Source organism: Podarcis liolepis, assembly GCF_965112155.1.
Source record: "Podarcis liolepis genome assembly, chromosome: 13".
Lineage (NCBI taxonomy): Eukaryota > Metazoa > Chordata > Lepidosauria > Squamata > Lacertidae > Podarcis > Podarcis liolepis.
Window position 1 is genome coordinate 3,289,781 of NC_139573.1, and position 27,665 is coordinate 3,317,445.

The following is a 27,665-nucleotide window of genomic DNA, read 5'->3' on the forward strand; positions in this document are numbered from 1 at the left end:
TGTAACCTGAGGTACCACTGTACATCACACCTCACGGTCTACTCAAGAGCAAATGGCATTTCGAGCTGTACTTAAATTTTGGGCAATCGTTCATAAGGATGCTCACTACTCCATAGCTGTCAACTTTTCCCTTTTCTTGAGAGGAATCCTATTCGGAATAAGGGAATTTCCCTTAAAAAAAGAGAAACGTTGACAGCTATGCACTATTCTAATGTACGGGCCAAATCTTCTTGCTTGCCCCACCACGTCTTTCTTCTCCAGAGGATGCACGGCTTCTGAGCATGTGCAAAGTGCCCTTTGCCAACAATGTAAATCTCGGGGGGGGGGTGTAGGTAGTTCTGTCCCTATAATTCCCAAAATAAAAGCTTCTGGTTGTTTTCTTTCCAAACGTTATTTTGAAAAATCTTTTTCATTTTGTTGTATATCATTTCCCAGTAATCTTACCGCAGGAACACCACATATGATAAAAGGAACCGTCTTTCTCTTCACATTTCCAACACTTATTTGATTTAGATTTACAGTGGTACCTCGGGTTACATACGCTTCAGGTTACATACGCTTCAGGTTACAGACTCTGCTAACCCAGAAATAGTACCTCGGGTTAAGAACTTTGCTTCAGGATGAGAACAGAAATCACGCTCCGGCAGCGCAGCGGAAGCAGGAGGCCCCATTAACTAAAGTGGTGCTTTAGATTAAGAACTGTTTCAGGTTAAGAACGGACCTCTGGAACGAATTAAGTTCTTAACCCGAGGTACCACTGTACATAGACAGATAATTATGAAATTATTGCGAGGTTTAATGAGTTAACTTTATATTTGGACAACTTTTCTGTTGTACTTTGTTGGAAGGAGAAAAATAATAATTTATTTGATAACAATTTAAACAATTTATTTAACTAAAGCAATAACATTATAGCATATGTATCCATGCTTGTTAACTGATGTAGTTAAACTATATATATATATACACACACACACACACACACACACACACACACACACACACAGACTGAGTTTTAGCACACATGAAAACCTTAAAACCTTATTTCCTGATGAATAGCCTTTGGACTATAATGTAACTTAAACAGAAAACTATCTTTAGAAAGATTTTTCCTCCAAAAGCATTTTATTTTAAAAATCTGATTTAAATTTTTTAGAAATCCAATTTAAATTTAAAAAAAACCAGATTTTTCAAAAAAAAAAATTTTTTAAAAAATCATTGATTTTTATCCACCCTGATCCAAAGCAAAGCTGGAGTCGTCGGTTCCTGTCCTGGGTGGAACAGGAAGTGGTGTGTGAGGTCACTTCCTTCGAATGGACGGCGGGGTGGCTTATGAGGTCACTTCCTGTGTTGAGCCTCTGATGTCACGGCTTGCGTTGCTGACCGCACCTCTCTGTACCTTCCTGCAGGTGAAGACCCGCGACGAATCGCGAGGTGTCGGGAGGATCAGCAAGCAGTGGAGCGGACTCCTCAAGGAAGTCTTCACCGACACAGACAACTTTGGGATCCAGTTTCCCATGGACCTCGATGTCAAGATCAAGGCGGTGCTTTTGGGAGCGTGTTTCCTCATTGTGAGTTCATCATCACCATCAGTTTATTTGCACGCCGCCTTTCCGCAGTTAAAAGAATGCCGAAGGCGGCTTACAACACGAAAAGGTGGCTTACATAATTACATAATTACAAATATAACAAAGTAGTAATTAAAAAAAAAGGGACATGGGTGGCGCTGTGGGTTAAACCACAGAGCCTAGGACTTGCCGATCAGAAGGTCGGTGGTTCAAATCCCCGCAATGACGGGGTGAGCTCCCGTTGCTCGGTCCCTGCTCCTGCCAACCTAGCAGTTCGAAAGCACGTCAAAGTGCAAGTAGATAAAGAGGTACTGCTCCGGCGGGAAGGTAAACGGTGTTTCCGTGCGCTGCTCTGTTTCGCCAGAAGCGGCTTAGTCATGCTGGCCACATGGCCTGGAAAAACTGTGGACAAACGCCAGCTCCCTCGGCCAGTAAAGCCAGATGAGTGCTGCAACCCCAGAGTCGCCTGCGACTGGACTTAACTGTCAGGGGTCCTTTACCTTTACCTTTTTAATAGGTATCTAAAGCTATTTGCAAGGGAAGTGGGTGGCGCTGTGGTTCGCCAGAAGCGGCTTAGTCATGCTGGCCACATGACCCGGAAGCTGTACGCCGGCTCCCTCGGCAAATAAAGCGAGATGAGCGCCGCAACCCCAGAGTCAGTCACGACTGGACCTAATGGTCAGGGGTCCCTTTACCTTTACCTTTAGTTATAAAAAAAAATTAAAAACGACATAACAAAACTGGACAATTTCCGCATAAAAACAAAGATACAAAGGTAAATATCAGTAATATCAGTTAATATCAGAAACAACAGGAAAAACTCCCAACAAAACTTTCCCCAAAAATACCCCCTCCAAAACAAAGATCCTTCCATCTCAGGGAACATGCCATAACTTTTAAATTAGAAGGATGGGATGTTTCGCCAGGAAATGTAAGCGCAGAGGACGGGTTTGACTTGGAGGTTGCTTGAGGTCTAGTAACTTGCCACCTTCCCTCGGAAATCATTCCTAGTTTTTGCATTTAATTTATATCGCTTTTATCCTGCCTTGTTGCTGTTGTTGATATTATTATGTATAGACCACTATATCATTTTATATATATATATATATATATATATATATATATATATATATATACACACACACACACACAGTGGTACCTTGGTTATTGAACGCCTCGGAAGTTGAACGCTTCGGTTTTCGAACACCAAAAACCCGAAAGCAAATGCTTCTGTTTTCGAATGCGCCTCGGAAGTCAAATGGCTCCCGCTGAGTTTTTTTCAATTTTCTCTATTGAATTTGCAGACCACCCTTTGCGCCTCGGTTTTCAAACGTTTCGGAAGTTGAACAGTCTTCCGGAACGGACTACGTTCGAAAACCCAGGTGCCACTGTATAGTTGTACCTCGGAAGTCGAACGGAATCCACTCCAGAAGTCCGTTTGACTTCCAAAACGTTTGGAAACCAAAGCGCGGCTTCTGATTGGCTGCAGGAAGGTCCTGCAGCCAATCAGAAGCCGTGGAAGCCCCGTCGGACGTTCGGCTTCTAAAAAAAGGTTGAAAACCAGAACACTCACTTCCGGGTTTTGATCGTTCGGGAGCCGAAACATACCAGTACCAAGGCGTTTGACAACCAAGCTACAGCTCTGTGTGTGTTTGTGTATAAAATCAAAGTGGTTTGCTGCAATAAAAGCAAGAAACCATACAATAAAACCATAAAAATTAAAAGAGAGAGAGAGAGATATCGATCAATAATATATCAATAAGAAGAATCAAATTTAAACCGCAGCATATAGAGCAGAAACAGGTGTGATCCAGTACAAAGTCTGTCAGAAGCACATCCTGTCGTCTTACTTTCATGGCGCTTGCTCTCTTCACCAATCAGCTGCCTAATAATAATAATAATAATAATAATTTATTATTTATACCTCGCCCATCTGGCTGGGCTTCCCAAGCCACTCCTTCCAACTGTTTTGGATCACAACTCGGCCATGGCGTTTGGAGGTGCCAATGTACCGTATTTTTTGCTCTATAAGACTCACTTTTTCCCTCCTAAAAAGTAAGGGGAAATGTGTGTGCGTCTTATGGAGCGAATGCAGGCTGCGCAGTTATCCCAGAAGCCAGACCAGCAAGAGGGATTGCTGCTTTCACTGCACAGCAATCCCTCTTGCTGTTCTGGCTTCTGAGATTCAGAATATTTTCCTCCTTGCATTCCCCCTCTAAAAACTAGGTGCGTCTTATGGTCAGGTGCGTCTTATGGGGCGAAAAATACGGTGGTCCAAAACATCTGGCGGGGAGCTGATCTATCCGGATACCTGAGTTGGGGTCTGTCTGCAGAACATAATACCCACCGACAATAAATCGCACCATCATAAATGAATAAATAAATTGCGTTACTTTACCGCTGGTTTTTCCTCTCCTCTCTCTGCAGGATTTCATGTTTTTTGAAAAGACGGGGGAAGTCGGACAGAGGAGTTCGGTGATCACAAGCTAGAACCTTCTCAAAACCAGGATTTCCATTTTTCTCGATGGACCCTTTTCTCAGTTCTGACATGACAACGGGGGAGTGGGTTGTGTGTTTGTGTGTGTGTGTGTGTGTTTGCATGTTTGTGCAAGGAAGAGCGACGGAATAGCGTCCCCGAGTTAGGCACACGGCCCCTCGCATTGTTCTAACCCACACAGAAGGAAAAACGAGGAAAAATTTAAAATGTCCTAGGTTACTGCTCTGTAGTGACTTGTTTCCGTAACAGCTTGAGGAAGATTTGGGCGGCCCAGGGTATTGCTTTCTGTCCGAGGCCCCCAACCCCACACCGATGGTTGTTACTCACAGAGTTCATAGACTTGTACGGTTTAAAGGGACACCCGAGGGTCATCCAGCCCAACCCCAAGTCCTCCTTCACACGGCGCACCGTTAACCTGCGGAACTCATTGCCACAGGAAGCGGCGATGGCCGCTAACCTAGATGGCTTTAAAAAATATTAGGCAAATTCACACAGCAATGCTTCTCCATACCTGTTTCTGAAGCCGCGCGAGGGGAGAGCGGCCTTTGTGGTCTGATCCTGTTTTGGGGCTTCTCATGGTGGGCATCTGGTTGGCTGTGGTGAGACCAGGATTCTGGCTAGACAGACCCAGCAAGAGGCTTTTAGGTGCTTATGATTTCTGGTGAAAGGTTTGGGTGTCTTGCGAAGGCCGTGTGTGGGGCTGAATCGACGTTTTCTTTGGCAGGGTCTGGATTGGGACCAAAGCCTTCTGGCAGGCTGTGGTTTTTATCCCTGCGTTTTGAGGTGCCAAAAGTGATTGGGCCTTCGAGGGAGTAGTCCATCCTTGGAACGCGAAGAGGTGGCTATTGCTACGGCTGTTGCTGCGCACAAGGTTTTCTGCCGTTTTCCGTGCACCGAGCCTTAAAATGTGGGGAGCGAGGCTTGGAGACTCTCAGGTCTCTTCCATCAGGCCGGCGTCTCGTTTCTGCAATGGCAGAGAGCTGGATTTAATTAAGGTTGCTTACAGAGGCTGCGGGGTCAGGTTTCAAACTCCCGACTGAGACAATAGGAAGGAGGGCGCAGGGACAGGAAGAGAAATGAGATGTTCCTTTCTGGAAACACAGAAACCAGCAACGCGCTTGGATGCGTGAAAGAACATTAGCCGGCCTTTTTTCAATAATGAAAAAAGAGGCGATTTTGGGCGTGGGAGATTCCAGGCGTCGCAATGATGTAGCCAGGCCGTAAACATTCAATAAAAAGTTAAGAGCCTGCTGGGTCAGGATCCATCTGGATCAGCAATCCGTTCTCACCGCAGCCAACCGGATGCCCATTATGGGGAACCACCATCAGGATTCGAACACAAGCCCTTTCCCCACCTGTGGATTCCAGCAACTAGTATTTGGGCGCATGGCTGCTTCCGACCGCGGAGGCATAGCCGTTGTGACCAGATAGCCTTCGCCTCCTCCGTGCGGGTGTCAAATCCTCTTTTAGAGTTGTCTGGGTTGGCGGCCATCCCTGTGGGAGGGAGTTCCATAGTTGCTCCTGCGCGAGTTTTGCATCCCATTTCTGGGACGCATGATGCGCAAGATGAGCGAGGGCCGCAGTCCCGAATTCTGCTCCATTTCTGGTTGTTTTCGCTCGGCGTTTGGTTTCGAAACTAGCCTTCGTTGGTTTAGGACAGAAGTCCCCAGCGTTCTTTGGACACGAGGGCCCATTTGGAAAATTTGAAATATTGTTGTGGGCGCCTCAAAATACCCATTGCGCAGTGGCGCAGTGTGCTCTGACAGAATGAGTGGGACAGAGCCTGAGTGCATGTGTCTGTGTGTGAGAGAGAGAGAGAGAAATAGAGAGATGGAAGGAAAAAATGACTTTAAGAAAACAGGCTTTGTTGTTGTGCCGTGAGAGAAAGCGCAAGAGAGCGTGGATGTTGGATCGTTCAGCTGCTCCCCAAACCTCCCTTGTACATTTTTTTCTTCTGGGAGGGGGCTCACTGTCAGAACTAGGCCCCGAGCCCCATTTAATCTCTTCTGGGCTTCTGCCAAAGCCTCTGGTCTCCAAACCGAGATATCAAACCACTTCACAGATCTGCACACTGGTCATCCACGCCACATTGCCTTAACCACTAAACCTGGGAACGCCCCTATCTATCCTTTTTTAAAAAATAAAAAAGGAATGGGGGGTTGTTGTTGTCCCCCTCTAACGTCGGGTTTGCAGCAGCACCTCCCCGTACGTCGAGGAAACCCAACGCTTGCATAATATCACTTAACGTTCTTTGTGTTTTATATATATATATATATTTAAATGTTTACACCTCTGGTGTCTTGCGGTGGGTTTGGGGTACGGGAGGGGGAATAGAGAGAGGAAACGGATGGGGGTATTTTAGACCCTCCTCACACACACACCCACTGCGCCAAAAGAAAACAAAGAGGGTAAAAGTCGAAGCCTTTCGAGTTTTGAGTTGACAGCGGCGGCTCACGAGGACGGAGGCTGCGGAGGAGCGAGAGGCGATTTGCACGATGTAGGGGGGGTTGCACGTGACGAAATCCAGCCACCGCCAAGCTGTTAAAACTTCGGAGAGGTCGAGGCGAGCAGCAGGACAATTGACTGTTGGCCAAAGGAAACGGCTGGACAACTTGGCTCGCGTCTCATCAACGTGGCCATGGTTGTCGTCTTCGGAGCTGGTGTTTAGCCGGACAGGTGAACGGGATTGTAGAAGGAGCGGTTCCTCCGGGGGGGTGGGGAGCTGCAAGAGAGGCGAGTGCCTTGTTTCCTTGACCACACCTTCTGTTCCTCCGCAGCAAACCAAAGAATAAATGTATGTAGTTGTTCTGCAGTCCTTTGTGTCGCCTTGTAACTTTTCTCCCGTCGCCTCGACCACTCTTCTCCCGACGCCCAGCAGAGTTCTTGGAGTTGTAGATTTGGAAAGGGATCCCAAGGGTAATCCAGTATGCGGGTGATACCCAGCTCTACCTCTGTTTCAAATCAGAACCAGTGAAGGTCCTGTGTGAGTGTCTGGAGGCGGTTGGAGGATGGATGGCAGCTAACAGATTGAGGTTGAATCCTGACAAGACAGAAATACGGGAGGCGTGCAGGTGTGGAGGACTCCCTGGTCCTGAATGGGACAACTGTGCCCCTGAAGGACCAGGTGCGCAGCCTGGGAGTCATTCTGGACTCACCGCTGTCCATGGAGGCGCAGGTCAGTTCTGTGTCCAGGGCAACTGTCTCCCAGCTCCATCTGGTACGCAGGATGAGACCCTCCGTGCCCACGGTCTGCCTCGCCAGAGTGGTGCATGCTCTGGTCATCTCCCGCTTGGACTACTGCAATGCGCTCTACGTGGGGCTACCTTTGAAGGTACCTCCATTCGATCCCAGTATGTTTCCGAGCACAATTCAAAGTGTTGGTGCTGACCTTGAAAGCCCTAAACGGCCTCAAAGGCCCAGTAGACCTGAAGGAGCGTCTCCACCCCCATCGTCCAGCCCAGACACTGAGGTCCAGCTCCAAGGGCCTTCTGGTGATTCCCTACCTGCGAGAAGCCAAGTTACAGGGAACCAGGCAGAGGGCCTTCTCGGTGGTGGCGCCCTCCCTGTGGAATGCCCTCCCAGCAGATGTCAAGGAAATAAGCAGCTCTCTTATCTTTAAAAGACATCTGAAGGCAGCCCTGTTTTGGGAAGGTTTTAATATTTAATGCTGTATTGTTTTTCACACTCAATTGGGAGACGCCCAGAGTGGCTGGGGAAACTCAGCCAGATGGGCGGGGTATAAATAAATTATTATTATTACTACTGCTACTATTATTATTATCCAGCTAATTGTCTTAAATCTGGTTTGCAGGTCACCACAATGGAAGGTCTATGAATCTTTTTTCCCCTCCCCCAGTGGAATTTATTATCATTACTGTTCATTTCAATTCCACACTGCTTTATATTTTAAAGAAAGAATATCAAAGCGGTTTACATCGAATGAAAGAGTGCAGAATAAAACAAGTTCAAGCTTCGAAGAAAATATTCAGAGCCTTCTCTGAGGGACATTTTTGTTTCCCCATATTGATTTTACCTACTTAATTTTATAGAGCTGCCCCAGAGCAGAAGGAGTCTAGGAAGGCAGTGGGGTGTAGTGGTTAGAGCGTCAGGCTGGGACTTGGGAAATCATCACTGACCATATGGGTGAGGAGAAGAACGTAGTCGTCGTGGTTGGGGAAGAAACGCAAAGAGATTGCAGTGTGCTTCTGGGAGTAAAGGTAAAGGGACCCCTGACCATTAGGTCGTCATGGGGTTGCGGAGCTCATCTTGCTTTACTGGCCGAGGGAGCCGGCGTTTGTCCGCAGACAGTTTTTCCGGGTCAGGGACCGAGCAATGGGTTAGCTCACCCCGTTGCGGGGATTCGAACCACTGACCTTCTGATCGGCAAGCCCTAGGCTTCTGTGATGTTTTGTTATTGCTTTGGAAGTCTATTAGAAGAAGCACTGGAAATGTTGATGGAAAAATTGATGCATCCATTTAACTGTGCTGCATTCTATTAAGAACATAGCATCATAGAATCTTAGAGTTGCAATTTCATTTCTCGTAACTGGGATCCATTGGTTCAAGTCCTACTCTAGAGCAGGAGAAAAGAAGCTAGCTCCACCTTCCAGGTGACGGCCCTTCAGATATTTGAAGATGGCTATCATCTCTCTTCTCATTCTCTTCTCCAGTCTAAACATCCTCAGCTCCTTCGACCGTTCCTCATCAGGCATGGTTCCCAGTCCCTTGATCATCTTGGTTGCCCTCCTCTGCACACCTTCCAGCTTGTGAGCATCCTTCTTAAACTCTGGTACCCAGAACTGGACACAGTACAGTGGTCCCTTGGTTCTCAAACGCCTTGGTACTCAAACAACTTGGAACCCAAACGCTGCAAAACCAGAAGTAAATATTCCGGTTTGCGAACTTTTTTCAGAAGCTGAACGTGCTCCGTATTGAGTGCTGCGCTTCCGTTTTGAGTGTTACGCTGAGGTTTGCCTGTTTTTGCTATTTATTTTGCGTTTTTGTGGCTGTGTGGAACCCAGTTCAGCTACTGATTGTGTGACTGCAGTACATTGTTTATTGCTTTCATTTGATGGATCGGTGGTCTCGTTAGGGAGTAAGGTAAAGGTAAAGGGACCCCTGACCTTAGGTCCAGTCGTGGCCGACTCTGGGGTTGCGGCGCTCATCTCGCTTTACTGGCCGAGGGAGCCGGCGTACAGATTCCAGGTCATGTGTCCAGCATGACTAAGCTGCTTCTGGCGAACCAGAGCAGCACACGGAAATGCCGTTTACCTTCCCGCCAGAGTGGTGCCTATTTATCTACTTGCACTTTGATGTGCTTTCGAACTGCTAAGTTGGCAGGAGCAGGGACCGAGCAACGGGAGCTCACCCCGTCATTGCGGGGATTCGAACCGCCGACCTTCTGACCGGCAAGTCCTAGGCTCTGTGGTTTAACCCACAATACCACCCGCGTCCCGTCACGTTAGGGAGTAAACTTCATGTTAAATGGCTGTTTTAGGGGTTGTTTTTAAAAGTCTGGAATGGATTAATCCGATTTGCATGACTTTCTATGGGAAAGAGCGCCTTGGTTTTGGAACGCTTTGGCTTTGGAACGGACGGAATGGATTAAGTTTGAGAACCAAGGTGCCACTGTATACAGGTGTGATCTGGCCAAGGAAGAACAGAGCAATACCATAACTTCCCTTGGTCTGGACACGAGACTGCTGTTGATGCAGTAAAGAATTACAGTAGCCATTTTTGCCGCTGCATCACACTGTGGACTCGCATCAAGCTTGTGGCCTACTAAGACCTCAGGTTTTAAACATGTCCACACTGACTTGGTGCATGCATGCATGGCGCTGCCCCCTCCCCCAAAAAAACATTGGTAAAACAGCCCTCCAAAAAACAACAACTCCATATCAGTGTTTCTAAGTTGGATTTCTCATACATCAAATAAACGCAGGTGCTCAAAGCCAAATAATAGCCCAGGGGTCAGCAACCTATTTCAGCCGTGGGCCAGTCCACCACCCCTCAGACCATGTGGGGGGCCGGACTATATTTGGGGGGGGGGGGGAATGAACGAATTCCTATGCCCCACAAATAACCCAGAGATGCATTTGAAATAAAAGCACACATTCTACTCATGTAAAAACATGCTGATTCCTGGACTGTCTGTGGGCTGGATTGAGAAGGCAATTGGGCTGGATCCGGCCCCCAGGCCTTAGGTTGCCTACCCGTGAACTGTCTGAGGTGTTCAGACCCCCTTCATTCCCGTCTCCCAATTAACCTCCGTCTCCAAGCGCTACCACCATGACATCACCACAGACTTCCCCCGGTGACATCACCACCCCAAGCAGCCTCAGCAAACCCCCCCCCCCAAATAAACCCTGTTGCGCCATCACACATGAACTACCTGGGCGGCAATATTTACACAGTATCTCATTTATTCACTCATTTACACCATATTTACAAAAGCGACACACACATTATACACCTTCAAGATAGACGGAAAAGTGTGGAGAGGGGGATATGTAATCTGATCACTGCTGTCTGTCGGACTCCTCTGTCATTTTGGACTGGAAGGATGGGTCCTCTGTTGGGTCTGTTCCTCCCTGCAAAAACGTTAGCAGCGCAGTACGGATGGGTTTACTCAGAGGGAGAGGCCATGTGTAAGGAGAGAATTATCAGCCCAAAAGACAGCGAGGGGAAGCAGCAAGAAAGACTGTGTCGCTGCGGAACTTAAATTGCAGCGCCGCAAAGCACAGTGTAAGACATAAACAAAGCAATAAAAATACAATTAAAAACCGTACATCATCCAGAACAGCGCGTTGCGATTCCTACAAGAGGCAGAAAGGACGACTGAAGGCTTCGCTGAAGCCCTCAGCAATTTTCAAGTGGTCCGTAGGGAGAAGGGGAAGTTTGGGAACCACTGACTTAGAGGTAATATCTGTTGTGTTCGGGGAAATGTGTGCAGAGTTGCAAATTCAAATGCAGAGGGAAGGAGGGAGGAGTTTGGATTTGATATCCCGCTTTATCACTACCCTAAGGAGTCTCAAAGCGGCGAACAATCTCCTTTCCGTTCCACCTCCAGCGCTGCTTGCTTTCTATAGGATTTTTATTTTTGCAGGGTTTGCAGTGATGCAGAACTCCAGGTCAAGATGTGAGTTTAGCCTTCTCAGCAAGAGCAGAACCTTAAAAAAAACTGGGTCCTTTAACACTAAAGGGACATTGGGTGGGGATCCTTTCACCTGCCCTTTTCTTAATGGACAAACGAGGAGAGAGAGGGAAACAGACAGAAAAGTCACAAACGCCTCTCTGCTGTGGGCGGATTTATGGAGTTAAACAGTTGGAAGGGACCCAAGGGTCATCTAGTCCAACCCCGCCGCAAAGTCGACAAAATGGATGAGTTAGAGCAGCCGTTCCCCAACATGGTTAGCTGCCTTGCACCAGGTCCAGCGTCATCCGGATGAGGCCAGTGGGGGAGCCCTAGCGGAGGTGTTGTGATCTGGAGGCAAGGGGAGCAATTTTAGCTACTGAGAATAAATCTTCTCACCCTTTGGGCTGATTGGGGCCGATTAATAGGGTGGGTCATTCTGGAGAAGGGGGAGTTGTTCTTTACGCTCCAAAGTTAAGTATTTAGGAACAGGAAGGTGCTTCACTTTCAAGCAGGGCTGTCTTAAACATATCCAGCACTGGTGCAAAGATCCCTCTATCGCCCCCTTTCCCAGAGTTGACCCTTTTTTAGGGCTGGAGGAGGCGGGCAGCGGCTGGAGGGCGGCTCCTCCGGCGGGGAAGAGGCGGAGGCTGGACGCGACGCTGGACGCGGCACCACGGCAGGCAGGACACTGAGCAAACGGGCCTGCGCCAAGTGAGCGAGGGCACATGCGCCACTCCTGATGGGTGTCCGCTCAGTTTTTTCCCTTTTAGCCTTCTGGTGCCCCGCAGAATTCTGCACCTGCAGACTAAAAGGGGGGAAACCGAGCTGGCGGGAGCGGCACACGCACCCTCGCACGCTCAGCGCGCTCGTTCGGTGTTCCCCGGACTCTCGCCTGGCGCCCTCCAGAACTTGGCGCCCCGCCGCCCCGCGCCACTCGCCTCTATGGGTAAGAAGGGCCTGGTTTCGAGAGCACAGAGGGCAGGTTATGTTACCTATGACGGAACTTCAATGAAATCTAAGTCAACTGGAAAGGAAACATTGGAGCACCCCAAATCATTTGCACAGAAAATAGTAGAGCTAACAAATTATCGTTGTCGTCATTTGTCTCCTTTCTCTCTCCGTATTTATTGGTTTTATCTGTACAGTCGTACCTCGGATCCTGAACGCCTTGCAACTCGAACGTTTTGGCTCCCCAACAACGCAAACCCGGAAGCGGGTGTTCTGTTTTGCGAACGTTCTTTGGAACCAGAACGTCCGACGCAGCTTCCGATTGGCTGCAGGAGCTTCCTGCAGCCAATCGGAAGCCGCGCCTTGGTTTCCGAATGTTTTGGAAGTCAAATGGACTTCCGGAACGGATTCCGCTCGACTTCTGAGGTACGACTGTATTATTACTGCGACATCTGAGAAAGGGCCTAGGCGTGATCTTGCTGGCAGGCTTTCCAGTGGGGCAGCTGGTTGGTGACTGGGAGAACAGGATGATGAACTGGGTGGGCCATGGGTCGGATCCAGTAGGCCCTTCTAGGACTCGCATAAAGGCCCCTTGCACTTCTGAGTTCTGCTGAGGGCACCAGGTTGGTGGAAGCCGCATGAGAGCCACGAGGCAGGATTGCCGGAGGTCTCGCAGAATCCCCCCAAAGCCCCACGGCAGGTCAGCGAAAATTCGCCGCCTAAGGGAGATGTGTTGGCCTCGCTTTGTGTTTACGACAAGCTTTGCTGCTTCGAAGACATCAAACGGAGGCGCCTTTTTGTTCTGTCTCTGAAGGATTTCACACACACCCATCTTCCGCAAAACGCGGGTCAGGTCCGCAGGCCCCTGCTGAGCACGTAGCGTGAGGCCATGGCCAGGTTCCAGCGGTGTTTCTCCAGGATCCACCGGCACTCTTCCCGGGAGTGAGAGCTCAAGTGGAAGAGCTGGTTCACCTGCGGAACAGAAGGAGACCGCGTCAGAGGGACCCGAGACCGGAAAGGGTTTCTGGGGGGAGCTATAAGAGATCGCCATACGTGCCCATTGGGCCGCTTCTGATCTGCAGAACTGACACTCGGCACAAGGGGTTGACGCACCTGTCTGTTAAGCAGAAGGTTGGTGGTTCGAACCCACCCAGGGATGGCTGTGAGCAGGATTTTCTTCCATGGCAGGGGGTTAGACTGGATTGCCTTTGGTGTCCTACAATTCTATGAAAAACCCGTTCCACATTTGCAAGAAATCGTTCTTATAGTGCACAGCTATGGAACTCCCTGCCTGTTGACACCAGGCAAGCGTCTTTGCTGTGCTCTTTCGGCACTTGCTAAAAACATTTTTGGTTCCAAAAAGCTTAGATGCTTAGAAAGTTTTGATTTTTTTTTAGCCTATTGTTACTTTTAACCTTCCAACAGTCTTAAAATGGTGCTCTTGATTTCCCTTAGTGATCACTTTCGTTCTTCTATCCTTTTCTCTACAATCAAGCAGCATATAAATTTCACAAAATAAATAAACGAACGGTAGAAGGAATGAATAATAGAAGGAACAAGAAAGGAGATTGTGACTCAAGAGCAGGAAGAATTTTCTGATAGTAAGAGCTGTTCATAACGATGTATGGAAGTGAGAGCTGGACCATAAAGAAGGCTGATCGCCGAAGAATGGATGCTTTTGAATTCTGGTGCTGGAGGAGACTCTGGAGAGTCCCAAGGACTGCAAGAAGATCAAACCTCTCCATTCTGAAGGAAATCAGCCCTGAGTGCTCACTGGAAGGACAGATCCTGAAGCTGAGGCTCCAAGACTTTGGCCACCTCATGAGAAGAGAAGACTCCCTGGAAAAGACCCTGGTGTTGGGAAAGATGGAGGGCACAAGGAGAAGGGGACGACGGAGGACGAGATGGTGGGACAGTGTTCTTGAAGCTACCAGCATGAGTCTGACCAAACTGCGGGAGGCAGTGGAAGACAGGAGTGCCTGGTGTGCTCTGGTCCAGGGGGTCACGAAGAGGCGGACACGACTAAAGGACTAAACAACAACAACAACAGCTTCTTTGATGTAACTATTGTTAGTTTTGTTAATCTTAGGGCCAGGAAGAGAGTTCAGGAGGAGAATTCACAAAGAGATGGTAAGTACTACCCATCCTTCCTCTCCTTTTTATAGCTGTTTATGACCTCCGGAGTTTCCTAAAAGCATTCCTCCTCGTTTCCTATTTTATTTACTCTGAATTACATATGCCTGCTCAAGTAGGAAATAGTAGTCTTTGTAGTTAACAGGATTTCTTCTGATCTAACTTTGTCCCACGTGGGGTTTTTGAAATGCTCAGAGAAAATCTGATTGGTTCTTACGAACACTGTGTAAAAAGTTCTTTTGTGAATAAAACGACCTGGGCCAAGGGGTGGAGTGGGAATTGCCGTATTTTTTGCTCTATAAGACTCACTTTTTCCCTCCTAAAAAGTAAGGGGAAATGTGTGTGTGTCTTATGGAGCGAATGCAGGCTGCGCAGCTATCCCAGAAGCCAGAACAGCAAGAGGGATTGCTGCTTTCACTGCGCAGCCATCCCTCTTGCTGTTCTGGCTTCTGAGATTGAGATTGAGAATATTTTTTTTCTTGTTTTCCTCCTCCAAAAACTAGGTGCGTCTTGTGGTCTGGTGCATCTTATAGAGCAAAAAATACGGTATTATACGCACTCCTCCCAGAGTCTTGCTGGTGAAGCCTCATGTGTCTTTTATTAATCAGAGTCCAATCCTTCCTTGCTTTGGGAACACCACACCCAGTTTTCGTGTTACATCAGCTGTGCCTGCCGGGGTCTAATGGGGAATATTTGGGGAAGGCCGAGCGAGAGCCCCGTCTCTCCGTGGAACGGGGGCCAGGGCGCCGCTGGAGAACCGGGCCTCTCACCTTTAGCAACTGGCTGGCTTTCTGAACATCCCAGCCGCTCGCCCTCAAGGCCTCGTGGCATTCCTCCGTCGTGGCACCGTGGACCTTCTCTTCTACCTGGGGAGGCAAACAGCCAGGGTCAAAGGCAAAATATTCCCAGGGCAACCTTACAATCTGGTGCGAGCAAGACGTCAGGGAGGGGGAAAGATTTGAATCATAGACTTGTAGAGCTGGAGGGGAACCCTGAAGATCATCCAGTCCAACCCCCCTGCAACGGAGGAATATGGAGCTGTCCCGTATGGGGATTGAACCTGCAACCTTGGCGTTATCAGCAGCAGGCTCTAAGCAGTTGAGCTATACGGTGGTCCAATCATTGCCCCACCCATTATTGGTTCCTGCAAGGGGTTGGGCTGGATGACCTTTGGGGGTCCCAGCCCTGTGATTCCGCGATTCCATGCATAGAATTCTATTACTCTTTCCTATGATCCATGGGGGGCCCCTACCTTTCCATTATTATTAATAATAATAATAATAATAATAATAATAATAATAATAATAATTTGTTATTATTAAATTGGATTTATATACCGCTGTACACCCAGAGGTCTCAGAATAAAATCAAGATATAAAACCACAGAATACAGAATAAAGTTAGACTGGATGACCCTCGGGGACTCTTATAAACTCTACAGCTCCACCTCTCTTTCAAATCAGAACCAGTGGAGGCAGTGAAGGCCCTGTGTGAGTGTCTGGAGGCGGTTGGAGGGTGGATGGCGGCTAGCAGATTGAGGTTGAATCCTGACAAGACAGAAGTACAGTTTTTGTGGGACAGGGGGCGGTCAGGTGTGGGGGATTCCCTGGTCCTGAATGGGGTAACTGTGCCCCTGAAGGACCAGGTGTGCAGCCTGGGAGTCATTTTGGACTCACCGCTGTCCATGGAGGCACAGGTCAAATCTGTGTCCAGGGCAGCTGTCTACCAGCTCCATCTGGTACGCAGGATGAGACCCTTCCTGCCCGCAGACTGTCTGGCCAGAGTGGTGCATGCTCTGGTTATCTCCCGCTTGGACTACTGCAATGCGCTCTACGTGGGGCTACCTTTGAAGGTGACCCGGAAACTGCAACTAATCCAGAATGCGGCAGCCAGACTGGTGACTGGGAGCGGCCACAGAGACCACATAACACCGGTCCTGAAAGACCTACGTTGGCTCCCAGTACGTTTCCGAGCACAATTCAAAGTGTTGGTGCTGACCTTGAAAGCCCTAAACGGCCTCAAAGGCCCAGTAGACCTGAAGGAGCATCTCTACCCCCTTTGTCCAGCCCGGACACTGAGGTCCAGCTCTGAGGGCCTTCTGGTGGTTCCCTCATTGCGAGAAGCAAAGCTACAGGGAAGCAGGCAGAGGGCCTTCTCTGTGGTGGCACCTGCCCTTTGGAACGCCCTCCCATCAGATGTCAAAGAGAAAAACAACTACCTGACATTCAGAAGACATCTTAAGGCAGCCATGTTCAGGGAAGTTTTTAATGTGTGACATCTTAGTGTATTTTTGGTCTTTGTGGAAGCCGCCCAGCGCGGCTAGGGAAACCCAGCCAGATGGGCTGGGTACAAATAATAAATTATTATTATTACATTTCTAGGACTTCCTGCTGCTGCCTTTGGCATCGTTTGGTCAAATCCGTGCCCTCACCTCCTTGATCTTCTTCTCGATCTCTGCCAGGGTTGGCCTCTGCCCGCCGGAAGGGGCTGGCGCCCCTTTGGGCGGTGGGGGTCTGGGCGGCCGTTGCTCCTTCTCCCTAGCCCCCGAAGGAGGGCCCTCGGGCTTGGGCAGGGCCCAGGAGGGCAGGGCTGGATTGGGCAGGCGGGACAAAGGCTTCCGACCCCGTGGCTCCAGCTGCTGCTGTGCCGGAGGTCCTGGCAGATCGCTGAAACGGCGCTGTTGGGGAGGGACGTTAGGAGGGTCCGGTTTGAAGGCAGGCAGCCGGGTTTTTGTGCGCAGAACGCTGAAGTCCGAAAGAGACTCCAGGCTTTTGGAGAGACCTGGAAGGAAGACCAGAAAGAAGCAGGGGTGAGAGAAAGGTGGCGTTGCATATTTCTTGGAGAGAATCGGGATTTATTTTATTTTTTAATTTGCATTTTATTTGTTTGTTAACATTCGCATATTACATCGGTAAACATCACAGGACTGTAATATAATTTCCAAACATGTCTACAAAAATTATCTACAAATTTTATATACCTAGAAAGAAAATGAAACAAAAAGAAAAAGGAAGAACGAAGAGAAAAAACAAAAAGAAATCCCCCCCCAATCATTTACAGTGGTACCTCGGGTTACATACGCTTCAGGTTACAGACTCTGCTAACCCAGAAATAGTGCTTCAGGTTAAGATCTTTGCTTCAGGATGAGAACAGAAATCGTGCTCCAGCGGTGTGGCGGCAGCGGGAGGCCCCATTAGCTAAAGTGGTGCTTCAGGTTAAGGACAGTTTCAGGTTAAGAACGGACCTCCGGAACGAATTAAGTACTTAACCTGAGGTACCACTGTACATAATAACACACTAGACTTCCTGTCTATCCCGTTGTATATTCTTTTTTTTTTTTAACAAATGAAAGGAACTCTTATTATTGTATATTTCTTTACATTTTATCTAATACATTCCTATATTGGTATGTGCTCTTAGTCTTAATTATCAACTCAGTCTCACTCCAATCAGGAAATAAGCCAGGGCCAGATTTGGTGAGGCCCTAAGCTACCGAAGGTAATGGGGCCCTTTATACGTCCAGCTGTCCTTTGTCAACAACAAATTGCCGCTGTTTTTTGGGTTGAATATATGCCATATGGTCATTTATGGACCTCATAGGTATCGAAAGCCATTTACCCATGTTGCCGAGCAACCAGTCCACGCAGAATGTAGGCACCCTATATATAGAAAGGAGCAAACCTGTGATATTTGAGGGAGCAGGCTAGCAGGCGGGGCCCATGACTTACATCACAGGAGCCTACACAACACAAAACCCTGTTGCTGTAGGTAGGTTTTATTTTATTTGTTTTTTATCTTATATTATGGAAATGTACATCCAGGTTTTTTTCCCTTTAAATTTTTTTGGGTGCCCCCAAGAGAGTGGGGCCCTAAGCTATAGCTTGTTTAGCTTATACGTAAATCCGTCACCAGGACTCTTGAGCTCTATTGTTAAGTATACTTGGTTTAATACACACTGTTACGAGAAGTAGATTTAATGAAGCTTTAACATGGGATAAGATCTGTCCATTCTGAAGGGAATCAGCCCTGAGTGCTCACTGGAAGGACAGATCCTGAAGCTGAGGCTCCAAGACTTTGGCCACCTCATGAGAAGAGAAGACTCCCTGGAAAAGACCCTGATGTTGGGAAAGATGGAGGGCACAAGGAGAAGGGGGCGACAGAGGACGAGATGGTGGGACAGTGTTCTCGAAGCTACCAGCATGAGTTTGACCAAACTGCGGGAGGCAGTGGAAGACAGGAGGGCCTGGCATGCTCTGGTCCAGGGGGTCACGAAGAGGCGGACACCACTAAACGACTAAACAACAAGGATTGCTGTATTTCAAAGAAGTGGAAAAGTTGTTGAGCTATTTCTGGATCCCCGATACGTCCAGGAAAACCAGCCCTAACGTGGGAATATTCTGCTGGAACATTCCTAAATAGATCAATGATTAACTATTGAATGTTCCCTATTTTGTTTGTTCCCTACTTTGAGTGGCAAATCTTGGAAGGGTGGTTTCTGGAATAGAAGCCGATGCCTAAGGGCCGAGGTGTCGTCGCTCCCCCCAATAAAAGATTTGAGGCCTCCCCCTCAAGATAATGGGAATTGCCATTCAAATGGTGCTCCAGCAACTTCTCTCAGAGAGACTTAAGTTGCTCGATCACCTATTATTATTATTATTATTATTATTATTATTATTATTATTATTATATTAGAGGCAGATGAAGCAGACACTCACGAGCCAACTGCAACAGCTGCTTGCCTCCAGCTCGATTCTGGGGATTGGAGTTAACCGCCCGCGCTTTCGGTTTCTTCCTAGGGTAGAAAACAAACAACCCTCTAATTACATATATTTTAAACAGTGATGATAATAATTGCACAGCTTTACTAATAGCTACTCCCCCAGCCGGCCTTCCAGCAAACGCGAAATCCTGAGCCGCCGATCCATTTGCACCCCTCCACCTGCAACTTTTAGAGCCTCATCTTCCTGCCAAAGCAGCTCAGAACATTTCCCTTTCTAAAAACATTGTTGCCAGGAGCTTATTGGTTTCAATTGCCAATTAATTGCTTCTTTTATTCCTTGCAAACTGCGTTGCAGTGCAGTTGAAGGCGGTTGGGGCAAGTCTCACCCCCGACCACCAGGGGGCAGTGCATGTAATGCTGCAGGGTCCCTGTGCATGACTCCCTCTGTGTGTGTGCGGGTGGCGCTGTGGTCTAAAACACCGAGCCTCTTGGGCTTGCCGATCAGAAGGTCGACGGTTCAAATCCCCGCGACGGGGTGAGCTCCCGTTGCTCGGTCCCTGCTCCTGCCAACCTAGCAGTTCGAAAGCACACCAGTGCAAGTACCGTATTTTTCGCTCTATAAGACACACTTTTCCCCTCCTAAAAAGTAAGGGGAAATGTGTGTGCATCTTATGGAGCAAAAGCAGGCAGGAGGTTCTGCTCAGCACTCCCTTTAAAGAATATTTTTGTCCTTGCATTCTCCCTCTAAAAACTACCGTATTTTTTGCTCTATAAGACTCACTTTTCACTCCTAAAAAGTAAGGGGAAATGTGTGTGCGTCTTACGGAGCGAATGCAGGCTGCGCAGCTATCCCAGAAGCCAGAACTGCAAGAGGGATCCCTGCTTTCACAGCGCAGCGATCCCTCTTGCTGTTCTGGCTTCTGGGATTCAGAATATTTTTTTCTCTTGTTTTCCTCCTCCAAAATCTAGGTGTGTCTTATGGTCAGGTGCATCTTATAGAGAGAAAAATATGTTAGGTGAGTCTTGTGGTCGGGTGCGTCTTATGGGACGAAAAATACGGTAGGTGAATAGGAAGGTAAATGGCATTTCCATGCGCTCTGGTTTCCGTCACAGTGTTCCGTTGCGCCAGAAGCGGCTTAGTCCTGCTGGCCACATGACCCAGAAAACTGTCTGCAGACAAACGCCGGCTCCCTTGGCCTGAAAGCGAGATGAGCGCCGCAACCCCAGAGTTGCCTTTGACTGGACTTAACCGCCATGGGGTCCTTGACCTTTTTACATGCATGCACACATGTGCACTAGAGTAAGGTTACCAGATTTTTTTCAATGAATCCAGGGACACTTTTCAATTTCAATGGATTTTGTCAGGGGTAAAGGTAAAGCTAAGGGGCCCCTGACCATTAGGTCCAATCGTGGCTGACTCTGGGGTTGCGGCGCTCATCTCGCTTTACTGGCCGAGGGAGCCGGCGTCCAGCTTCCGGGTCATGTGGCCAGCAGGACTAAGCTGCTTCTGGCGAACCAGAGCAGCGCACGGAAACGCCGTTTACCTTCCTGCCAGAGTGGTACCTATTTATCTACTTGCACTTTGATGTGCTTTCGAGCTGCTAGGTTGGCAGGAGCAGGGAGCTCACCCCGTCATTGCGGGGATTCGAACCGCCGACCTTCTGATCGGCACGTCCTAGCCTCTGTGGTTTAACCCACAGCGCCACCCGCGTCCCCATTTGTCAGGGGACTGTTTTGTAAATCTGGGGACTGTCCCCGGGGAACGGGGACGTCTGGTAACCTCACGCTAGAGAAGACCGCTCCCCATTCCCACCCCCCTCATCACGACGACGTACTCCTCTATCCGGTCCGGAGCCCCCCATCCGCGCTCGGGGTCGATGTCCCCGTGTCCCAGGTGCACGAAGGAGCTTCGGATGGGGAGGCTGATCTGCGGCGTGCCAGCAGGGGGCGCTTCGTCCTCCGGCTTTGCTATGGACGATGGGAAGATCCCAACCCTCAGGGTCCGCCTGTTTTGGCCTCGCCACGTTGAGGAATCGGGGCTGGAAGAGAGAGAGGGTGTGGGTCAGAGAGATCAATCCCTGCCCCACCTGATGCTTCACCAACCACTGCAGAACATGAGTCCACAGAATGAGGCCAATGGCCCACCGAACCTCGTTCGTCTCCTTTTCTCACAGTGGCCAGCCAGGTGCCCAAATGGGAAACCCGCAAGCAGGATTCGAACTCAAGAGCCACTCTCCTCTCCTGCAGTTTCCAGTGTTACGGAAATTATGGGGGGGGCCCCCACATCTTTAAAGTTGTTAAATGTTACAAATATTATGCCTGAATGTATCCTTTCAACTTGACAGCTCAGGGAAGTTACCTAGCTTTAATAATAATAAAATAATAATAATAATAATAATAATAATAATAAAATAATAATTTGTTATTTATACCCCGCCCATCTGGCTGGGTTTCCCCAGCTACTCTGGGCGCAAAACACTAAAATTCAATAACCTATTAAACATTAAAAGCTTCCCTAAACAGGCCCGCCTTCAGATGTCTTCTAAAAGTTTGCTAGTTGTTGTTCTCTTTGACATCTGATGGGAGGGTGTTCCACAGGGAGGGCGCCACCACCGAGAAGGCCCTCTGCCTGGTTCCCTGTAACCTCACTTCTCGCAATGAGGGAACCGCCAGAAGGCCCTCGGAGCTGGACCTCAGTGTCCGGGCTGAAGGATGGAGGTGGAGACGCTCCTTCAGGTATACTGGACCGAGGCCGTTTAGGGCTTTCAAGGTCAGCACCAACACTTTGAATTGTGCTTGGAAACGTACTAATATAAATATAAAATAATATGTTGCCCTTCACAAATAGGGACTCCAGGAGGTGTCCAAAGGTGACAATTGCTGAGCTGATTGTTGGCCAAGGAAAGCCTAATCCCATCCCCGGACTTTCCAAGGGGTCCAGACATGCAAAGGAAGTTCTATTGAACTTTGCGTGGTGGGACTTCAGAGGTGTTTGCCTCTGCTCATCTTCTACCTGGGTCTTTCCCTGCCATGTCTGCTTATGCTAATCTTGCACCAAGGACTTGTCTGGACGTGTTTGCCAAGGTTAAACTAGTGTAACCCCTGTCTACCCCTCCCCTTTGGTGACATGTCAGTGATGTAGCAATGAGGCTGTACGAACCGTATATTGTGGGAAAGTTTTAAAAGTCTTTGTCACCCCATCCTCGGGGTTCAAAATTCCTCGGCAATTTTGGAATCTTTTTGCCCAACATGAAGCTCGAACCCACGACCCTGAGATTAGGAGTCTCACGCTCGACCAACTGCGCTCCTCCAGAACCCCAACATTCAGGTTCACAAGAGAGGGAGGAAAATGTTTCTCTGCCCACTTTATCCAGGCTGTGTGTAATAATAATAATATTAATAATGCTGTTTTGTGTTTTTAATATTAGATTGGGAACTGCCCAGACTCGCAGGGGTCTGCAACCTTTAAGACAAAAAGAGCCACTTGGACCTGTTTCCGAAGCAAAAAAAACTGGGAGCCGCAAAACCATTGCGACATTTAAAACAAATATAACACTGCATATATTGTTTCTTACCTTAATGCCCGATCTGACAGCGGGCGGGAAGGTGACTAACGCACGCACCGCCCCCATGCGACGTCACAGCCAGTACAGCGCCCGCCACAGTGAGGCGTGTCGGGGCGCAGAATGCGCCTCCTCCCCTCGCTAGTATCCGCCCCGGAGCCGCGGCAAAGGTGTAAAAGAGCCACATGCGGCTCCGGAGCCGCGGGTTGCAGACCCCTGGCCCAGAGTGTCTGGGGAAACTCAGCCAGATGGGGGGTATTATTACTATTAATTATTTTATTTGTTTGTTTGTTTGTTTGTTTATACCCCGCCCATCTGGCTGGGTTTCTCCAGCCACTCTGGGTGGCTCCCAACAGAATATTAAAAACACGATTAAACATCAAACATTAAATGTCAAACATAATAGCCTCTCTTGATGGATGGATGGATGGATGGAGAGAGAGAAAGAGAGAAAGAGAGAAAGAGAGAAAGAGAGAGAGAGAGAGAGAGAGAGAGAGAGAGAGAGAGATGGGGAGAAGGAAGGAAGGAAAGGAGGGAGGGAGGGAGAAGCCAATAGCAGTAAAGCTTATATAGAGAACGAAAGGGTCAACGAAGGGAGATAACTGCCAGAGGGAGGTACAGACTGAGGACTAGATACTTGGAAAATCAACAACACGAAAGCCAGGTCAGGACACATGGAGTCTTTAGAGAAGGGTTTCCTCTGGCCCCAACTCCCCGCTTCCAAAGGGGACCCAGGCGTCCTGGACTCACCTGCCTTCAATCACCGTGATGCCATCGTTTGCCTCCAGACGCAGCCAGCCGGGTTCGTTCAGATCCTGGGACGCCTTCACTTCCTTGGGACGGAGCTATGTTGGAGGGAGAGACAGGACGGTGGAGACGATGCCCAGGGGACCCTGAGGGTCATCTAGCCAAACCCCCTGAAATGCAGGGATCTTTTGCCAAGCACAGGACTCGAACCCACAACCCTGAGATTCAGATGCTCTGCCCCCTGCCACCCCCTTGCCTCTTAGCACCCCCCCAGCCAGGTAATTCCACAGCTCCGGGGGGGGGGGCTGTTGCCCATTTTGGGACACATGGGACGGTCACCTCCAGGCTTGACTACTGTAATTCGCTCTATGCGGGGCTGCCCTTGAAACTGTCCCAGAAACTCCAGCGGGTGCAGAATGCTGCAGCGAGGCTCCTCATGGGGTCCCTGCCATGGGAGCATATTCACCCAGTGCTTTTCCAGCTGCACTGGCTCCCAGTGGAGTACAGGGTCAGGTTCAAGGTGGTGGTCTTGACCTTTAAAGCCCTTTGTGGCTTAGGGCCCTCGTATTTACAGGACTGCCTCTCCTGGTCTGCCCCGCAGAGGACCTTAAGGTCCATGAATAATCATAGTTTAGATGGCCCTGACAAAGTCAGATTATCCTCCACCAGGGCCAGGGCCTTCTCAGTGGTGGCTCCAACCTGGTGGAATGCCCTGTCCCATGAGACCAGGGCCCTGCAGGATTTAACCTCCTTCTGCCAGGCCTGTAAGACAGAGCTATTCCGCCTGGCTTTCAATTTGAATTCAGCCTGATCTTTTATTCCCCTTCCTTCCCGTTTTATGAAGATCACCCGCTCTGGAATCCCACAGCTAATTCTCTCCTGGTCTCCTCACTGGCCCAAATAGGACCAATTCAGCCAGCTAGCCCTGGTGATCATCTAATGTTTATTGGATGGATTTCCCCCCTAAATTGATTTTTGAATCCTGAATTTCTTGTTATTTACGTTTTATACTGTACCGTATTTTATGCTGTTTTTTGTTGCATCAATTAAGTGTTTTAAATTTGTTGTTAGCTGCCCTGAGCCCAGTTTTCTGAACCGGGAAGGGCAGGGTGTAAATAAAAATTTATTATTATTATTAAAGTCTCATTTTTTATGGGAGAAATTCGCACCCAGGTCAGCTTAGCCACCGACGGTTTCCCTTCTCTCACCTCTTGCAGTAGGCTGACAATCTCCCGGAAGCGGGGTCTGTCCTCTGGGTTGTGGGCCCAACATTTCATCGCCAGGGCGTGGATTTCTCGGGGGCAGTCGTCGGGGCGCTCCAACCGTCGGCCTTCCCTGTCAATCTTCATCATGATCTGGTCGGGGAGGAATGGATGGGAAACGACAGCATTTAGGTCCCCGTTTCTCTACATTTGCATCAGAGGTAAAACTTCCATTAAAAGCACTCAGGTTATGTTGCATAGCCAGGCAGCAGAAAATTATAATATTCACATCTCACAGAGGGAACGACGGTATAAAAACATAAAAAAACACACAGTCAAATCGTAAAGAACTCTAAAACAAATTATAAAGAAAAAAACTATCTAAAATGTACAATCTGTTATAAGATTGGGAAACAAAAGACCAGCTTCTCAAAGGCTGTATGACACATTGGGCAATAGATATAGCTAGTGACTTTTTCCCTAAAAAATGTTTAGGGGTACTCTCATTTTGACTCAAGAAAATCACCATTTTATAGTTCAAAAAGGGGAAATGTCAATAGACAAAAGTACAAAGATTCACAAAATGTTCAGGGGTATGCATACTACTGCGTCCCCCCAGAAAAAAACCACTGGATATAGGGCATACTATAGATTTTAATCTCTGGGGATGCATTCAAACCATCTACACTTTCATGATCATCCACCGGCCTTGTTTCTTGCCCTTTAAAATTAAAAATACAAACATTTGGATCTCCGTCTTGCTACAGTCACACACATTTATAAAAATCAGCAATTCTCTGCATGCACGGTCTCAGAATCTTGTGACGTCGCGAAGCCTGCAGATTTGTTGCAGCGGCATCTTTTGCGAGCCGCAGTCCACATCACTGAATGCGGAAGCGGTTATCTTTCAGCAGCGCATATCTCTCTTCTGCCAGTCAAAATAAGAACTGGCAGCGCGCTGGCTCATAGGAGGTGGAGCACCAAACATCTGGCGGGGACCAGGTTGGGAAAAGGCTGTGGTGATTCATCGTGCAGGTGACTAAAAACCTCAGACGTTAGATTCCCGTTAAGAAAATCTGGGAGCCGCTCAGAATACTTGAACCCTCCTGCGTTGCATGGGGTTGGGCTAGATGACCGCATGGGGTCCCTTTTAACTCATGGCAGCGACGAAAGATCCATAGACCGATGTCTCATGTCAAGAAGGAGTTAGGTGTCATCGTTTTGTTGTTGTTGTTTAGTCGTGTCCGCCTCTTCGTGACCCCCTGGACCAGAGCACGCCAGGCCCTCCTGTCTCCCACTGCCTCCCGCAGTTTGGTCAAACTCATTTTTGTAGCTTTGAGAACACTGTCCAACCATCTTGTCCTCCGTCGTCCCCTTCTCCTTGCGCCCTCCATCTTTCCCAACATCAGGGTCTTTTCCAGGGAGTCTTCTCTTCTCGTGAGGTGGCCAAAGTCTTGGAGCCTCCGCTTCAGGATCTGTCCTTCCAGTGAGCACTCAGGGCTAGACAGCATCTTAAAAAGCAGAGACATCACCTTGCCAACAAAGGTCCGTATAGTTAAATCTCTGGTTTTCCCAGCAGTGATGTATGGAAGTGAGAGCTGGACCATAAAGAAGGCTGATCGCTGAAGAATGGATGCTTTTGAATTCTGGTGCTGGAGGAGACTCTGGAGAGTCCCATGGACTGCAAGAAGATCCAACCAATCCATTCTGAAGGAAATCAGCCCTGAGTGCTCACTGGAAGGACAGATCCTGAAGCTGAGGCTCCAAGACTTTGGCCACCTCCTGAGAAGAGAAGACTCCCTGGAAAAGACCCTGATGTTGGGAAAGATGGAGGGCGCAAGGAGAAGGGGATGACAGAGGACGAGATGGTGGGACAGTGTTCTCGAAGCTGCCAGCATGAGTCTGACCAAACTGTGGGAGGCAGTGGAAGACAGGAGTGCCTGGCGTGCTCTGGTCCAGGGGGTCACGAAGAGGCGGACACAAATAAACAACTAAACAACAACAATTTTGACAAATAATTTGCTGGGGCAAATCCTCTCCCATTATCTTTTATTGCTGGGATCTAGAACTGCAATAAAGAACTAAAACGTACGTGCAGATTTTGTTCCATTTCTGTGGCCGGTTTATATTCCTCCTCCTCCTTTTTTCAGGGCGATGGAAAGGAAGACTCAAACCCCACCCTGTAAATTAGGCCACTGCACTTATCCTAACATTGTTTATGTCGTGCGTGACGGGGTGTGTGGTTAAAGAAACTGTGCAAAAGTTCACAGATGAATGAGACTTGAATCACAAGAGGGCATCTGGGGTCACAATAATCTCCTGACCCTGATTGTCTGCACAAGCCTGGGAGTCACTGGCGAAGAATGAGGTTAAGGTGGGACACGGTTTCTCGAGGGTTAAAGGAGGCCGGTTCTGACGAGGAGGTTCAAAGTGTTATGATAAGACGGGCTGAGGATCTGGGACATAACATTGATTTTGAGAGATGGGAAAAATTATGGACAAAAACAATTACCGTATTTTTTACTCTATAAGACTCACTTTTTCCCTCCTAAAAAGTAAGGGGAAATGTGTGTGCGTCTTATGGAGCGAATGCAGGCTGCACAGCTATCCCAGAAGCCAGAAAAGCAAGAGGGATTGCTGCTTTCACTGCGCAGCGATCCCTCTTGCTGTTCTGGCTTCTGAGATTCAGAATATTTTTTTTCTTGTTTTCCTCCTCCAAAAACTAGGTGCGTCTTGTGGTCTGGTGCGTCTTATAGAGCGAAAAATACGGTAAATTTACAGCATGTGTGGCTCTTAAAGAGAAGGTAATGAAGATGATGTACCGTTGGTACATCACACCAAACAAACTTGCCAAAATGTATAAAAACCAGGATAATTGGTTGGAAATGTAGGGAGAAGGAGGGAAATTTCTTGCATATGTGGTGGACGTGTTCCAAGATTAAAGCCTTTTGGGATATCATGTATAATGAATTGAAAAAGATATTCAAGTATAATTTCAGCAAAAAGCCGGACACTTTCCCGTTGGGGTTAATTGAGGAAATCCAAATGAAAGATGTAAATTTGTTAATGTGTGCAACAACGGCCGCAAGAATACTCCTGGCCCAGAAATGGAAGCAACAAGAACTCCCCAGATTGGCAAGTAAAGATGGCCG

General features: G+C 48.4%; 2 protein-coding genes across 6 annotated transcripts in view; one reads left to right on the forward strand and one right to left on the reverse strand.

The window, feature by feature from the left end:
* Positions 1-6,877, forward strand: part of PLSCR3 (phospholipid scramblase 3) — a 31,584-nt gene extending 24,707 nt beyond the window's left edge. For all 4 annotated transcript variants that reach the window (XM_083472823.1, XM_083472824.1, XM_083472822.1 and 1 more), the window contains 2 exons: positions 1,410-1,571; positions 3,996-6,877. In XM_083472823.1, the coding sequence (XP_083328949.1) occupies positions 1,410-1,571; positions 3,996-4,058 (225 nt within the window). In that variant the 3' untranslated portion in view covers positions 4,059-6,877. The remainder of the gene's footprint in view (positions 1-1,409; positions 1,572-3,995) is intronic.
* A 3,592-nt stretch (positions 6,878-10,469) lies between these two features.
* Positions 10,470-27,665, reverse strand: part of TNK1 (tyrosine kinase non receptor 1) — a 104,913-nt gene continuing 87,717 nt past the window's right edge. For both annotated transcript variants that reach the window (XM_083472565.1, XM_083472566.1), the window contains 7 exons: positions 24,520-24,666; positions 23,315-23,409; positions 20,837-21,040; positions 18,997-19,073; positions 16,713-17,062; positions 15,052-15,147; positions 10,470-13,120 (listed from right to left, as the gene is read on the reverse strand). In XM_083472565.1, the coding sequence (XP_083328691.1) occupies positions 12,998-13,120; positions 15,052-15,147; positions 16,713-17,062; positions 18,997-19,073; positions 20,837-21,040; positions 23,315-23,409; positions 24,520-24,666 (1,092 nt within the window). In that variant the 3' untranslated portion in view covers positions 10,470-12,997. The remainder of the gene's footprint in view (positions 13,121-15,051; positions 15,148-16,712; positions 17,063-18,996; positions 19,074-20,836; positions 21,041-23,314; positions 23,410-24,519; positions 24,667-27,665) is intronic.